The sequence below is a fragment of the Syngnathus leptorhynchus genome, chromosome 7 (genome assembly GCF_054491065.1).
Source record: "Syngnathus leptorhynchus isolate UIUO chromosome 7, UIUO_Slep, whole genome shotgun sequence".
Classification (NCBI taxonomy): Eukaryota; Metazoa; Chordata; class Actinopteri; order Syngnathiformes; family Syngnathidae; genus Syngnathus; species Syngnathus leptorhynchus.
In genome coordinates, this window is record NC_141201.1 from 6,904,647 (window position 1) to 6,921,716 (window position 17,070).

Below are 17,070 nucleotides of genomic sequence, written 5' to 3' on the forward strand. Positions count from 1 at the left end.
CCTGTTGCTGTCCTCGAGAAGAAACAATTTTTATCGGGGCAAAAACAAAATAAACATTTAACTTGGGTTCCGTACCACATGGGACATGTATTGATACTGTAATAGGATACCCCTGGTTGTCGTTCGGAGGCTACGTTCATTGGGGCAGCCTCAGGTGGCCCAAATATCGAGCATTTTCTTATTAGGTTGTATTTCTGTAATGACAAAGCCAGTGTAAAGACTCTTAATGTAAATATGACTTTAACAGACTAAACACAAATATGATGTGCAACTATATATTGAAACATTTTTTTTTTATTCTGCTCAACTTTGTAACCAGGCTCATGTCTTAACTCAAAGCTTCTTAACAAACACAAAAATATAACCACATCCACAAAAACGTAATTATGACAAAAGAATAGTCATCAGTAAATCAGGGAGATACGAGTATTTAATTGAGTAAATCATCCACCGTGTACCAGCGCAGTCCTCTGTCCTAAGATGGACGACCAGTGGCGACCCTGGAGACTCCGCCTTAAGCCTTTGAGCCTCCCTATAGAGATCTGTGGAACTGTGGGCTGGAACTTGCAATTGTTCTAATCACACCTGTAGCACAATTAGTATTCACTTAAGCACTTTACATGATAGATTTGGCCACCGTCACAAGTCCATCGTGGTTCTTCTTGGGTGCAAACTGGTGAGTAAAACTCACTTTCTTTCCAGGCCCTACTAAATAAATTAAAACTGGCTTGCTACTTCAGTATTTCATCAGGTCATTTCCAGTGGCTTAAGTCTGTTTTTAAAGGTGAGTTATTTGCATTCATTTCAGATTGGGAAACAAGAGTTGATAAAGACATCTGTTGATCAATAAAACGTCACCAAACATTTTCAATGTGTAAGCGTAGCAAAAAAAAAAAAAGAAAGAACCCAGGTAGTATGCTGGACAGAGATTCAAAATCTCAACCTAAGGTTCAAACTGGCTAAGTTAATCATTTTAGAAACTCATTCAGCAAAATGAGTATTCATGTCAAAGCTGTTGTTCAGTGTAAACTTTGACATGATTGAACTTTATGGAATGGATGAGCAAGTGTTTGTTCTGAGTGTTGCAATTATCAAACAGTTTTTGACCTGTAAACTTAAATTGCCAAATAGGCCTTATTTGGCTTTGCTGACAATTATTACAGAATGTACGTTCACTAATAGACTGGAACCAACAGCACAAATACGCTACGCATAGGACTCTCACGTTTTCCTTCATTTCTTTGCTTTGTGTACCGGCTTGGTCATTGCTGTCCAATGGGAGCACAGATCATCACAAGCGTGGCTGTGTTTACAAAGTATACTTCGCTTGCAAAATGTACAGTCTGAATAGGAACCGTATCAAACAAAAAAAATTAAGTCCGCTTTTGGTCCGGACCAAACAAGCGGACTAAAGGACTTTTCTGGTCTGAATACATCCTTAGGCATCATGCATTTGACTGCAAGCTCCATTTCCGTATTAAAGTGACTCACCATTGTTTGACAACTTTAACAGTTGCAATATTTTTGTTCAAACCTACTCATTTCTCCTAGTAAGTTTGCGGGAAGAGCTATTTGCGCAACAAACACAAACATACCCCACTGAGTAAAGGGCAACATTGTAACAGTTGCTCTTTGAGAAATAGTGTAGCATTGTATATATAGTCGTTTTTTTTTTAATGCCACATTAAATTGAACTTTCTCATCATACTGAAGAAGAAATAGGACATAGTGTATGGATAATCATGTTGTTTTGTTTTTTTCTTCTGGTTATAATCTTTGAAGGTTGGTGGCTGGTGCCCATTAATCAGCTTGTTTTGAAATGGCAGTACAGTAACTGATTTAAAGCAGTCAGTACACTTTGGGATGGGAATGAAATCAAGCTGGATGTCATCGGTGGCGAGCAGTATTCTGCGTAATCGAAATGCCACAATATCAGGCTTGAACAGTACATTTTGTCATTGTTGTCATTATCTCAGTTTCTCAGTGTGCTTCTCGCCTTAGTGCAGTGGCTCCCCAGTTAGTATCTGTTTGAGGACAAGGTAGGCTCTCTGCACCTACTACTTTTGTTTTTTATTTATTTTTATTTTGGCTGGGTGGTAAATTATACTAGATTCTTATGTATCGGAAGGTTCTATTTTTTATTATTTAGTTTTTGCGTGCGGAGCGGCGGTCAATTTATGGTTCTTTTTTTTTTTTTTTTTCTCCACTCTCTTCTCACAGTTTTTTTTTTATGGAAACGTGCATTGGATGTTTATCAGATTTTGAAGGATTGTTTTGGGGAGGTTCATTCTTGCTTGTTTGCAATGTGGCTATATTGTTCAAGCACATCAGCAAAGTTAAGACTTAAAAACTTCATTGTGTACAGTATTTTAAATATTTTAAATGATGTAACCTTATTTAGTAACTCTCACAACAATAAGTAAACTATAAGTTTAAATTCCAAGTCTTTAGATTTGACCACAAATCTCAGTTTAAACTAATCTAAACTAAAGTAGTTCAAAGCTAATCAATTTTGGGTAGCTTATTTTCCCCCCCCCTTTTGTGTGAGGGCGGAGGGGGCGTTTGGAATACGCTTATGTGTAACTTGTGGGTGGGTGTTTGTTTGTCAGTGACTATTTAGCAGATGCAGACGTTGATCTTCTCAGTCAATCATGGGTGGTGTTAGGAATCAGTCATGGAGCTGGACATGGTGTGTCGTCTTGAGCTGGATGTTTGTGGCTGGGGCAGAGGCTGCCCCGTAAGTTTTCTGTCCTAATGACAAACATTTTTCACTTGTCTTCATTTGACACAAAATGACACTTTTTGTGTGTTTTCATGATTGTAGAAGTTACCTGGTTGGAATTCCTGCCGTTCTGGAAGCTGGAACTGAAACCAGTTTCTGTGCAAGTCTGCTCCACCCCAATGAGACTCTGACCATGAGTGTTTTTTTGCACTCTAAAGAGGAGAACAAAACTCTCTTCAAAGAGGAATCCAGCAAAGACTTTCATACGTGCCACAAGTTTAAGGTCAGTTTTTAAAGAAATCTATTTGGTTAGTTGATGAATCTGTCAAGATTTATATTCCCCAAATATCTTGGTCATATACGGAAAATGAATATTGACACATTCAACGACAAACTCCCTATTTTCTGCTCAGCAATCTATCAAAATGGTTTTGAAACTGACTTTTTATATTTTTTTTTTGCAAAATAATGCATTTAAAATTTGTGAAAAACTTTACCATTTCAAAAAGTATCCTTTTTGGGTGGAGAGACGATACATACTGGTGTTTGATTATTACCATTACAGAAATAAAGGTTATGTCCATTAACAAATACTATTTATCACCCCAAATAAATAAAAAAAATCATCTTTGCTATGGCATTAATTGTCTAGACTGTTTTGTTTGTTTTTGACCAGTTTTAACAGGTCGAGCTATTTGTAAAACAAAAATATTCTCTCATCCAGGTTCCTGTTCCTAAAGAGAATGAGGAGGTGCAGCTAATGGTTGTGGAGGTACAAGGTGCAACTTTTTACTCAAGAGAGGTCAAGAAAGTCATGATCAAAGTGTACAAACCGATGACCTTCATCCAGACTGATAAACCCATCTACCTCCCAGGACAAACAGGTAACTGAGCAAATAATACATTGCCTTCGATCAAGTGCCGCCCTCGCCTTTTTCTACCGATCGTTTACAAACTTTTTTTTTTTTTTTACTGCACCAAACATTCCGTATGTGCCAAAAACACCTTCATAGTAGAAGAGTCACATCTTAATCAGTTTGTCATGTTTTTCATTGGCAAACATTGGATGATTAGATGAATATTGCACATTCGGATAAGTGAAGTATCTTACAAAAAAAAACACCCAGCTTTTCATGCCTAAATAAATCAGTTTGCTTTTCTTATTAATGTTAAATACTTAGTTTGATACTGTAGCCCCACAGTTGACATCAAAATACTTTAAATGTCTTCACTATTGATAAATGAGTTTAATAAACTTTGAACTTTTCAAGTACATAAAACAGCAATTCCCGAAAGTGTTTCATTTCAAAAGTAAATATAAGCAAAAAAATATTTTCTACTTGGCTTAGGTTTGTTTTTTTTCTTTCTTTTGTTTTTTTTAAATTTGTTGTGGGAAAAACTGTTGCGCTTTTTAAAATACAATGGCAACCGAAAAAGTACCCGTAACAAGGTTTTAATGATCTGTCCATGCTTTTCTCAGTGCAGTTTAGAGTTGTTTCCGTGGACAGCAAGTTAAGACCTGCCGTTCAAATGGTGAGAGTTTGATGCTATTTTCCTGTCAGCCTCAAATCATATGTTTGTCTCGTAACAAAATATGCTGGATGTTACAAACTAGCTACTGTGGAAGTCGGATGAAAACAAGCAATGTAATGAAGTGACAATATGGATGTGCTCACTGCATTGGTGAGAAGCACATAACTTTTCACCCCGTTTCTTAGAGTGTTGAACTGTTGAAGTTACTTTTGTAGTGTACATAAATGTGACTATACCTTCACTGTAATGATTTTGAATATGATTTTTTTTTACACAAACTAAATGATTTCTGATATTGTAAGATTTTTTTTTTTCTTACTGAGTGTAAGATGTACAATTACATGGAGGATTATAGCCATTTATTGTAAATACTGGTGAATGGCAAAAAAATGAATGGTGTAATTAGATTTTTGTCACTATGTAAATTTGTTTTTTTTCCCCACTGGTTCTAATTGCATTGTTTTTTTGTTTTTTGCAGTACGATATCATTGAAATTCAGGTAAGTGAATGAATGTTAAAGTAAGCTACAGTGTTTCCATTGTGTTGTTACTAGTACAGGCACAATTAACCACCAAGCCACTGAAATACAAAAACTCAATTTTTAAGAACTGTGATTTAAATGTGATCTTTTTTTTTTTTTTTTTTTTTTTTTTCCTTCCTCCCTCAATGTTACAGAATCCTAGCGACAGCCGTATTGGACAGTGGCTGAACAAAACATCCAACAGTGCAATATTGCAGCTGTCTTACTCCTTGAACTCTGAGGCACGGGAGGGAATCTACCAAGTCATTGTGTCAATTGGCCAAAACAGACAATACCACAGCTTCAAGGTGGAGAAATATGGTATGATAAATTCCCCTTTTACTCCAATCCTTTCTTTTTTTTTTTTTTTTTGATCGATTCGAACCAAACAACCCTGTACCAACATCTATATTTGTCTGTAGTTTTGCCGAAATTCGACACAAAAATAAATGGGCCAGATGAAGTGGTTATTGTAGAAGATGACATCACCATTGAAGTATGTTCAAAGTAAGTGTGCTGATAGTGGCTTGAAATGATGTCCCCTATTTGACTGACTGACACAAAATGGTTTGATGCTTTGAAATAGGTACACGTATGGACAGCCTGTGCCTGGTAGTGTCAAAGTTAAGATGTGTCGCCCAATCTCCCCGTATCTTTACGGCGACTCAAACGAGGACCTTCTCGTAGCTCCCCCCTGCTATGAGGATACAAAACAGGTACATTTACCAAGAGCTGAAAGAAATGTCACTTTTACCCATTTTAAATTCATTTTAACGCCTTGGGTTTTCCCCATCATAAGTATTAATTCACATAAGGACTATAAATCAAGTTTAAAATTCATGATTTTATGTCATTCCTGATTTCTGTGCTCCCCTTTGTCTTACTAATCTTTCCATGTAATGGATAGTTATAATAGATTCTGAATTTGCATCTTTGTTGAAATTTGAACACCTTTTCTAAATGTACGGTATTACAAGTGAAATGCTTGGCTTACAAGTGGGGGGGACCTTTCATGGTCATTTCTCAAATCATAAATTTTAATTGTGGCTGAATACAATTGTGAAATTGACTGAACTCAGAGACCCAACTGTATAACATGTACAAATTCTACTCTCTAGACCGCCAAGACAGGCTGTGCCACTTTTACTGTGAAATTGTCCACTTTCACAAAAATTGACAAAAAGGCAGTGCAAGATGCACTCGATGTCATTGCGGAGATGACGGAAGAGGGGACGGGTACGTGTTTACTTTTGAAACTTTGCACAGAAATGTATGATTATTCCTGGAAGAATAAAGATTTTTTTTGTCTGATTGGACAGATATTATAATGGCGCAAATCAAAAGAATACAAATTTCTTATGTAATTGGAAAGCTTTCATTTAAGGACACACCTAAGATTTATGAAGCCTCATCAAAGGTGGAGGGTAAAGTAAGTGCAAAAAAACACTTGTAATTGAAACGCGTGAAGATAGATGATCGTGGTCTGAGAGTGCTTTGTGCTGGCCACAGGTTCAGGCGGTATACTACAACAATACTGCCGTTGAGGGCATGGACCTGTACCTGCTGGAGGGCAGCAGGTGGTCACCAGTTCTCCGACAGAACCTCACCACTGATATGAATGGCTTTGCCGCATTCTCGATAAACACTGCCGAGGCTCAAGGGGACATTCGCCTCTACGTAAGTATCAAGAGTCAATGAAATTGTGACCATAAAGGCATGTCCATTCTTATACTGTGTGTATAGTATACATGTGATGGGAAAATGAAGCTTCATGAACCAGTTGTTGTATTGTTTGGCTCCTCTAGATGGCAATGTTGGTTTAGAGTGAGAGTTTTGAGAAACGGCAAGTCAGTGGGCTTTCAGCTCTTCAGTGAACAGAGAGTGCCATCTAGAGGTTTAAGTAAACACAACAATGGCTTCATGAATCATCGTGAAGCTTCATTTGGCCATCATTCATGTATACATAGCTACTATATAAAGTCTACATACTAAATGAAAAGGCTGAACTCTCTAAAATCTTTCCACATCCTGCTAATTGAAACTGAGCTCATTTAATTGTTTTTGTAACCAATAACTATGTTCATGAATTTCAGATGTTGGTGGCTACATATAAATCAATAGCTTGACCACATTCTTGCATACCGTTCTGCTACTTTTGACTTGAAGCAAATTAACTGCACATACAAGATACTGTTGCAAAGCTATTATCGCTCAACCGATATGTTCTGTTTTCTCTAAATTCAGGTTAGTGCTGCACCAAACCTGGATAATGGCGATCAAAACCCATACTATGAGAATGGAGAGCACACAGTTTCTCCAGTTCAGAAACCTTCTCTTGATGTAAAGACTGTCAGCTACCTAGTGGTGAAGAGTAAGGATGCACCAATTCCTTGCGACAAAGATGAAGATGTCACCATCCAATATGTCGCAGCCGGAGAGTCTCAAGGGACTGCCGATCTTATGTATCTGGTGAGTGGAGTTAACGAGAATGTTAGATTTGAAATTGCCTTTGTTGTTTCTGTGAGAAGTGATTGACTGACAATAAGGACAGGGTGTACTTTACTGCTTTTAATGTCTGTTACATATTTTATGTCGCCGTTGAGGTGTTTTTTGAATATATATTTATATCACGTTTACCACATGGTTAAGTTAATTTGATTCTGGTTAACATACTATCCTTTCGGATGCATGTATTGGCATATAGTTTGTTCTTACGTGTCATGGTAATTGCCACAGTAAACTGACAATGATGCTAAACTTTTTTTTTTTTTATATGATTTTTATGGAATGGTTGGAATAAATGTTTCACTACTAATACCATTGACCCTGGTAGTATCAGCAGACCATATGACTTTTGAAAGTTGTAGAAAGCTAGTCATTCTTGTCTTTGTCCTTTTTTTTTTTTTTTTTTTTTTAAATCCAGGTGCTTGCCAGGGGAGCCATTGTTTTTCAAGGAGTAAAACAGTTTGCTGTTGAGGATAAACCAGGTGCGCCATATCATTCTATAGAGTTCAGAGAAGCTTATAAAATGTTGCACAAAAGCATTCTGCCAAATTTACCGCAAACAACTCAAATACCAATATCCTTACCGTAGTGTTTCTTGATTCCTGAATCTTCGATTTTTGTCCGATAAATGTTCCTAACCAAATTGCTTTTTCAGTGACCGAGGGTGAGGTGACTTTCCAGTTGAAAGTTTCTTCAGAGATGGCACCAGATGTCCAGATCGTTGCATATGCTGTGCTTCCCAGTACAACCGTGATTGCCCACAGTGCACACTTCACCACTGAGAAATGCTTTGGTAACAAAGTAAGTGTTGTTAACCCATTACTGTTTGGATGGATGACCCGATGGTCATCAAGGGTGTTTATGTGTGCATCAGGTCTCTGTGGAGTTTATGCCATCTTCAGCTGTCCCGGGCGATCCAACAATTTTGCAGCTGACATCTCAGCCCGATTCTCTGTGTGGGGTGAGCATTGTTGACCAGAGTGTCCTCATCAAAGAGCCTGGAAAGACCTTAGAGGCAAATAAGGTAAATATACGTGTCTTTTATGGTATTGTACTGTAGATGAGGGCCGCGGACCGATACCGGCACCACAATACCATTGTTTTTATGTCGGTTATATCATTTTATTTTGTTGTATTTATCCGCCATACCTTAAAAGCCGGTGGAGATACCACCGCGGACCGATACCGGCACCACAATACCATTGTTTTTATGTCGGTTATATCATTTTATTTTGTTGTATTTATCCGCCATATCTTAAAAGCCGGTGGAGGTACCATATCCACTTGGTATTCATATCATTTTGGAAGACGTCGCGGTATATGATTGGCTGGAAAGGCTGCGGTCGGTTTGTTTTGCAGAAATGGGATTGGAGTTCAAACGCGGATGATTTTTCCGAAGAAATTTTGATATTGTGCTTTTGACATTTAGTTTTTTTCCTAAGGTTTTTAGAAATTTTCGTTGCAAAAATCGTGACGTCATCAAACACCTGTTTGTGAAAATATTGTCTGACATTAAAACGGTTCGTGGTGCTAAAAAAGGTTGGGGACCGCTGCTGTAAATGTGGATGGAGGTCCTGAGTTGAAACAAACTCCAGTTTGATTTCACCTTGATAAACCAAGTTCCACCACTTCTACACAGCCTATTTTGTGTTTGGCTTTTTTATATAATGCACGAGCCAAGGAGTCCCTTCATTATCATTTTGCCTTCAGAGGCATGTAAATTTTGCCGGGGTGTGGAATTTCATTTACCCGTACTCATAATGCACCAAATTAGGTGGTTTACAAAAGAGGATGAAGAGGTAAAAAGAGACTAGCAAGATGATTGCTTTTATCCCAAGTCTCATTTTCTTCTTAGAATAAGATGAACACAAAAATAAAATTGGTCCGAATTCTGACTTTAAATCAACGTGAATCGAATGATCATCGTGTCCCCCTTTTTGCTGATGGTATATTATCCTCGTTTCAGTTGTCCCTTAATAGTGAATTGAAAACATTTTTGCAGCCAATGTGAGGATCTAAAAATTGACACTTTTTAATTTCTTAAAACTTGAAGTGTGTGTGTGGTATTTTTTTTTTCCCCCTCTCTACTTGCCAGATATTTGGGCTGTTGCCTGTCACAAAATCAACACATATTCCATACAAAGTTGAGGATCCAGAGGAATGTTTACATGTCAGACCTAAAAGATATGTTCGACCATTCCCTGAGCGTGACATTGATGACCCTCACACAGTTTTCCAGGTAATTATCACAATTCTGCACGGACAAAATGAGCTTTTTAGATACTCTTTATTTTATGGTTTTGTTGATTCTCCTAGAATAACGGTCTGAAGATGGCGACAGATTTGTCCATAAGACTGCCATCTTGCTTGAAGTATAAGGGAAAAGAATATTATCACAATCCCTACGGTGAGAAAGATGTATGCTGAATATTTTTCAGCAATAAATTTGTGCTCTAATGATGAAATACTTTCAACTTCCAGGTGTGACTGCATTAAGATACCATGCTATGGATGTGATGTCTGCTCCTTCTCCTGTTGGTGGTTTGGGAGGCAGAATGGGTAATATCGCCCCAATTCAGTCAATCCGCAACTTCTTTCCAGAGACTTGGTTGTTCGACATGGTGGAAGTCGAGTGAGTGTTTGTCACAAGTGCGAATAATATATCAATTATAACATTTTTATATTTCGAAATGATCTTTTGGATTGGTATCTAATAAGATACACTGACAGTTTTGCAGCGAAATTTATGGATGAGCTGGCATGTTTAAAAAAAAAAAAAAAAACTCTGAAGTCACAGGAAAAAAACTTAATTTACAATTGTACAGAATTCAGACGTGAACCTGTAATGGTTGTGTACAATAATAATCACATGTTAAGACGCATGATTGATTACACATTTGCAGGCACTTGTTCATCTTGTGTTGGTATTCATTTACTTCTCATAACATCATTTAGAATGTTATTTTACTTTTTGTGCAATTCAGCAATTCTGGCACGAAGGATGTGGTCCTAACTGTGCCCGACACTATCACCACATGGGAGACGGAGACTTTCTGCCTTTCCTCTCAGGGTTTTGGCTTGGCTCCTCGTGAAAACTTAACAGTCTTCCAACCTTTCTTCCTTGAGCTCACTCTGCCATACTCCATCAAACGCGGGGAAGAATTTGAGCTGAAAGCCACAGTCTTCAACTTCCTCTCCAAATGCATCATGGTAATGACAAAGTTGATCTTAGCCAATTCCTTTAGCCTAGATGTTTTATATAACAAGATCCAACTGGAACTAATCTAATAATGCAATGACGATCAATGCAGTAGACCTCTCGCAAACAAATGATTCTTTTTAATATTCATTCATCAATAGGTTAGTGTGACTCCAACCCCCTCCTTGGAGTACACCCTCACCCCAGTCGTTGGTGAACAGTACAGTCGCTGCCTATGCGCCAATGAGCGCATGAACCTCAAATGGACTTTGGTTCCCTCAACATTAGGTATGTTGTATCCTCATGCATACAGAGGATTCTGCTTCAACATAAAAATCTGTAGATATGAGTTTGACCATTTTATAATTGGTTGTTTAGGGGTTGTCAATGTGACTGTGACTGCTGAAGCTGTGCAGTCCCATACTTCTTGTGACAATGAGATTGTGAGCGTGCCAGAAAGAGGTCGTATCGACGTGGTCACAAGACCTCTCATTGTGAAGGTCAGTTTTTGTGTGTCTTAATTTGGAAGATTTGCTGCTTTCTTACATACCAAATGCATGTAGAAACTTGTTGGTTTGTTTTTTCTCCAAGGCTGAGGGAACAGAGGTGACACAGACCCACAACTTACTGCTTTGCCCTAACGGTCAGTTGAGTTTTATTGCTAACAATTAGAATAGATTCTTAAGAAATTAAAATGTACTGTTATAAAACTCGTTCTTATTCTGAAGTAAGCAAACATATTTCTCAAAGGGCTTTTGATACATGTATACTTTATCAACTTGTATCAATTCCCAGTTCTGTCCTTTACATTTTCTAAGATCAGTTTCAGATTAAATTTCATTCAAATTGATTCATTGCTTTGACTGTAAAGAATATTTACTTGAGTTCGATATGTACAAGCATCCCCTGAAAAAAATATTGGCTGGAAAAGCATTTGAAAAAACCATGCCGAATGTTCTCTTGTTCAACGGGTCAAGTATTTTTAATTTCGTCTTAGTCTGTCTTCTAAAACATTTGGTCAAATTGTGCATTGAATTCTTTTTAAATAACGCCTATTGTCCTGTAAGCAGGACATTGCATGTTTACAGCCTTCAACAACACTGGCCTGTTTATTGATGTATTTATTTTTTCTGGAGTAGTATTTGTATCTTCATTTTGCTTTAGACATACTGAAGTCGTGAAATGAAGCGACCATTTTACCTCTAGCATCCAACGTATCACTTTGAGCTGAATTATCCATCTTCTCAACAGGAGGAGCTATCGCAACTGAAACTGAAACAAAGCTCCCTGAGAATGCAATTGATGGATCAGCACGTGGTCTCGTATCTGTCCTGGGTAAACTATTAGTTTTTGGTTTTAATTGACCAACTAGAGTAATTTGAATGAATTAATCATAGTTCATGAATCTGCATTTTATCCAACATAATTAATAAGCGATGAAACGGTTTTTATGCAGGTGACATTTTAGGCCGGGCTTTGAAGAACATTGATGGCCTGTTGAGGATGCCGTATGGCTGTGGAGAGCAGAACATGGCGCTGTTTGCCCCAAACATTTACATACTCCAGTACCTTATAAACACACATCAGCTGACACCGGCCGTGGAAGAAAAATCTCTCAAATTCCTGACCAGTGGTGAGTCATCGTTGATAGACTTTTGCATGAACCTGACATAATCTTCTTTCCTCATGCCTAGTTTTTGATTTTTTGTTGCTCATAGTACTCCCCACTGTCAATTAGGAGTGGACATAAGACAATAATCTAATTGGTAGTTGATTGTGGTTAAATGTGACAATGTAATGGTCATTTCATGTACAGTATGTAAATTATTTCTTTTTTTCCCCCAATTGTAGTAAGAGCTCAGATAGGCTTTTGCGCATACACACAAGAAACTTTGGCAAAGGGGGAAAAGTGGAGCTGATCAAGAAGATCAACATTTTCTATAGATCTCATTATGGCACCTAAAGGTGTAACATGAAAATATGTAAATAAGTATTAGATACTGCATCCAAAGCATCTTTTTACTTTGAATTGAGGGAAATTCCTGCCAAAGTCAATTTATGCCACCAGACCTAATTGTATGTAATCCCCCTCATGGGGATCAATAATGTACAATGTCCTTGTTTTTATTACTCAGGCTACCAAAGACAACTTAACTACAAGCATTCCAGTGGTGGGTATAGCACTTTTGGGACTGGTACGGAGAACACTTGGTGAGAACATGAACATTATTACCATGCGACTCGAAAATACGCACTTGCACAATTTAAAAATTCTTTCTTTGATACTTTACACTGTGGGTCAATTTAAGCTTGTGTCCACACGTTAAGCGATTGACTTGTTCCCTTCCAACCCCCCACTCAGGTTGACTGCTTTTGTGATGAGATCTTTTGCCAAAGCCAAGTCTTTCATTTACATTGATCCGATGGATATTGAAAGTTCTCAAAGTTGGCTTGAAAGCAAACAGAAAGAAAACGGTTGTTTCCAAATTTCGGGAAAACTTTTTAACAACAGGATGAAGGTATGTTTTTTTTTCTCTTCAGTATTTATTCAGATGTTATTGTACAGCAAAGATCTCAAGTGATGGTTCCTCTCTACAGGGTGGAGTTTCTGATGAAGTGACTCTCAGCGCTTACATCACGGCTGCCTTCTTGGAATCGGGTAAATCTGCTAATGTGAGTAGCTTTCACCCATGACATCGCTTCGCATTTTTGACAAAAATCTTAATTCCAAAATACAATAATTGAGATCATATTTAGGGACAGAGAATCGTTGCCTGGTAGCTTTCCGCAACCGCCACCCAAATAAAATGAATAGTAGAGGGGCCTGAGCTATTTGGGGAAATGCAATTATTTGTAAACCTTGCAATTCCACACAAATCCCGTGTGCAGCAGTATTGCATCTCAAACTGCCAAAGCCAATTTAAGACATTTGGCACAGACTACGGACTTGTAATGCTGATAACAAAAAAAATAATCATTTTTTGACATGATCTGTCACAAAATGGGGTGGATTCAGTCTGAGAATCAGTTTTTAAGTCTGTCAAGCTGTCAAGCTCATTTTTTCCAAGGGCCGCATCATAGTCATAGTTTCCGCTACACAACAAACTGATGAATAACTAGTTTTGAAATCAGACACTAGTAAAAATTATTCCGATATTTTAAAAAGATGAATAATAATAAAAATTGCTAGCAATGTCTCTATTCTTTTAATAATAAAGAAATGTGTGATTTTAGTCATGACACAAAACCGATGCAAAATTTATTTTCGCTGGCCACATAAAAGGATGTTGTGGGCCGTATCCGGCCCCCGGGCCTTGAGTTTGACACCTATGTCTTACAGGATGCCACAGTGACCCAGAGCCTGTCTTGCTTGAAAGACTCCCTCAATGACCTCAGCAACACTTACACGACAGCTCTGCTGGCCTATGTCTTTACCTTGGCTGGCGATAAGAAGACTCGCGCTCAACTTCTGGAGCACTTGGACACCGTTAAAATACAAAAGGGTGGGTCCTTGTTTATATGCAGTATTTTGAACAAAGTCACAATTGATCTTTTTCAGTAATGATTTGTTAGATTAGATCTGTTGCCAACGTCCACCACAATCCTTGGTGGGATGCTCGTAGACATGATTTCTTAAGGAATACTTTTTTTCTTTTCACTCAGGCGGTGTAATACATGCATTTAAACTGTTTCTTGGGGAAACTATTGCATCAAAGTCAATAAGTCTACAAAGTTATAACTTGGATAAAACTTGAATTATATCGAAACAGACCGTTAAACTGTTAGACATGTTAAACTGTATAAACAAACTGACTTGACTTCTTGCCTTCATGCCTTGTCAATGACAAGCTTTTCAAAAGATGAATGCAATTACACTTTGGTTAATCCTGAGAGAAGTGTAACCTTGACAACCAAGAGCACTATTAAATTCCATGCATTTTGGATGTCTTTTTGTTTTTTGTCAGATGGGTTTACTCACTGGTCCCAGAAGTCAACAAAAGCATATGAGTCTCTATCCGTCGAGATCTCCTCCTATGTGCTGCTGGCCAAACTTAGCAGTTCTCCCACTGCTGAAGAGCTGGGTTACGCCTCCGGCATTGTCAGATGGCTGACGAGCCAGCAGAACTATTACGGAGGCTACTCTTCTACTCAGGTGCACACGCACAAACATCCTCTTCGAATTGGAGTTGGCTATAGTATGCTTGCTGTGGTCTACTGAGTTCATGCAAGAGTAGATATTGCGCTTTGCATGGTTTGTATGCTCATTGCACGGCTTTCATGGAAATGGAGAAGTATGATGGGTAAATAGAAATATTTAATGTATTTGCATAAAGATTTTAATTTTGTACCAATGTTGGATCTAATCGTGGCTAAATTTTTATAAATCAGTTCTGTTGTATTGTGCATGTTCGGCAAGTGACAATATTTTTTTTCCCCCCCCTTTTTTTTTTTTCTTTTCTTCCAGTCAGATTTCCTGAGAAGTTGTACTATATGGATATTTAATCTACTGTGTACATGTACTGTTTTTGTCGCAGGACACAGTGGTGGCCCTTCAGGCTCTGTCTCTTTACTCCACTCTGGTATTTAGTCCAGCGGGTGACAGCACAGTGACTGTATCGTCTCCCAGTGGCCAGAGTATATTTGGAGTCAACCAGAATAATAAATTGCTCTACCAAGAAGAGGTTCTCAAGGATTTTACAGGACAATACAGTGTGGAGGTGAAGGGGACTGCATGCGCTTCAGTACAGGTCAGTGAACACTCGAGTTTTTTTAACCACTACTTGGTTTAAAAACATGTACAATTGAAGTCGTAATTTACTTGAGTTCCAGATAAAACCAAACTGATATTTACTGATATATTAAAAGTAATGTAATAAATGTATTTAAAGGACATACAGTATCATGATGGGCTAGTTTTCAAAAACAAGGTCGCTTTATTTTTTTAGCTCAGGAAAATGAAATTGGCAGTCATTTCCAACACTATCTTTGAATGAATGTGTAAAAAATAATAATAATAATAATACTTGACTCTGCCCCCCTTTACCCAAATCAATAGAATGTTAACTTTTTGTCCATGTGTCTTCTAGATGACTCTTCTCTACAACATTCCTACACCCACTGACGTCACTACGCTTAGTGTCACGGTGCAGACTGAGGCCAACTGCACCAGCCCATCTGGCAGACCAAAAGTCACCCTGAAACTGAAAGCTCTGTAAGAAATCAACATTATATCCCAAGTGCAGGACTGTGTAGTATATAGCAGTGGCAATGGCGGCTTAAGTTGGCAAACAAAATCGCACTACATTAGACACCAGTCACAGACACCAGTAAATGACCAAGAGAATCATACAAAAATAATTATTTTATCCCAAAGTGTAATTCTTATATTTGATCAATCTCAAATTTAAATATTTTGTTTTATATTTATTATACATGTTTGCTGCCTAACGTCCCTGCTTAACTATATTTTTTAAACTGCGCTTTCATTATTATTTTTATTTTTTTAAACCACAGATACAATGGGGTTGAAAGCAGTACAAACATGGTGATTCTGGAAATCAATTTGCTGTCTGGTTTTCAAGTAGACCCAAGGTCTTTCCAGAGAGTGAGTGACGAATTAGTAGAGCACTGTACGGTAATTGACGTTTGTCATTTGACTTATTTGACACTGCAATCCCAACAGCTCAAAGGCGCTTTGCTGGTTGATCGTGTTGAACAGAAGGAAGATCGTGTGCTTGTGTATTTGGAGGCTGTGAGTAACGAGTGCTGAGTATCAGATTTTAATCATTTTTTTAACCAATTTTAAGATTTCATGTTGCCGTTCTCTCATCTCACAGCTACCAAACAAAATACCAATAAACTACAGCTTGGAGCTGATCCAGGAAATTCCAGTGCAGAAGCTTAAACCAGCTGTGGTTAAGATCTACGACTATTACCAGCCAAGTAAATCATCTACTCACAACCAAGTCCGGGCAGACAAACCTTTAAACATGTCTACCAACTGCTTGACTGTGATCCTTTTTGCACACTTGCAGCTGGATTGTTGAACATGTTTAAATTGATGCTCTTTTCTTTTTTTAACCACTCGTCCCCTCCTCTTTTGTTCCTTAGGTGACCAGGCAGAGACAATTTACAATGTTGATTGTAAAACAGGTAACAGAAACCAAATGCATTTCTAACAAAATCAACATGTTACCTCATAAGATCATGTTTTAATTACTATAGTGTTTGAAATCAATTTAGTAAGGATAATCACAATGAATGTGAATGTGCATATGTTGGTTAAATTGTTTTGTTTTGTTTTCCAGCTTGAAGCACAGCCGGTGTCGCATCCATCACTGAATCACCATTAAATGAGCCTGTATTTTGATAGTTTCTGTAACTCCATGTCTGCTGGTTTGATAACATGACACTTTGAATGACAACAGTTCAAAATTAAGCTACAGATTTGAAATAAACCTATTGAACTGTGAAACTGGTGATCTGATTACTAGTCCCCCCCCCGCAACTTCTTTGGTGTGCAGCATGAGGCAGGAATAATGATCCTACAATCAATTCCTCTGAGTACACTATAACCTATAAAGGTTAGGA

At 37.9% G+C, this 17,070-nt stretch overlaps 1 protein-coding gene across 2 annotated transcripts; it reads left to right on the plus strand.

Moving 5' to 3' along the window:
* The first annotated feature begins 533 nt into the window (after positions 1-533).
* LOC147054472 (alpha-2-macroglobulin-like) lies at positions 534-16,954 on the plus strand. Of its 2 annotated transcripts, none has more exons than XM_085915546.1 (37): positions 534-676; positions 2,610-2,737; positions 2,825-3,005; positions 3,447-3,606; positions 4,203-4,255; positions 4,734-4,754; positions 4,931-5,096; positions 5,198-5,282; positions 5,362-5,491; positions 5,894-6,011; positions 6,095-6,204; positions 6,285-6,452; positions 7,020-7,244; positions 7,699-7,762; positions 7,936-8,081; positions 8,155-8,304; positions 9,376-9,519; positions 9,597-9,687; positions 9,762-9,912; positions 10,265-10,490; positions 10,641-10,767; positions 10,858-10,979; positions 11,071-11,122; positions 11,731-11,814; positions 11,936-12,112; positions 12,615-12,690; positions 12,842-12,998; positions 13,078-13,152; positions 13,820-13,982; positions 14,445-14,632; positions 15,015-15,227; positions 15,567-15,691; positions 15,994-16,084; positions 16,163-16,231; positions 16,317-16,422; positions 16,591-16,632; positions 16,788-16,954. In XM_085915546.1, exons 2-37 carry the CDS (start codon positions 2,652-2,654, stop codon positions 16,790-16,792), a joined length of 4,347 nt encoding a protein of 1,448 aa, XP_085771672.1. In that variant the 5' UTR covers positions 534-676; positions 2,610-2,651; the 3' UTR covers positions 16,793-16,954. The 2 variants fall into 2 exon arrangements, with proteins under 2 accessions (XP_085771672.1, XP_085771673.1); XM_085915547.1 differs by lacking the exon at positions 534-676 and adding an exon at positions 766-784.
* Positions 16,955-17,070: the final 116 nt, after the last annotated feature.

Excerpts from the sequence above, each read along its gene's own strand:
- LOC147054472 (XM_085915546.1), top strand. The coding sequence starts at position 2,652 with ATGGGTGGTGTTAGGAATCAGTCATGGAGCTGGACATGGTGTGTCGTC. Across the intron at positions 8,082-8,154 it reads AGAAATGCTTTGGTAACAAA|GTCTCTGTGGAGTTTATGCC; the intron begins GTAAGTGTTGTT and ends TGTGTGCATCAG. Across the intron at positions 15,692-15,993 it reads ACCCTGAAACTGAAAGCTCT|ATACAATGGGGTTGAAAGCA; the intron begins GTAAGAAATCAA and ends TTTAAACCACAG.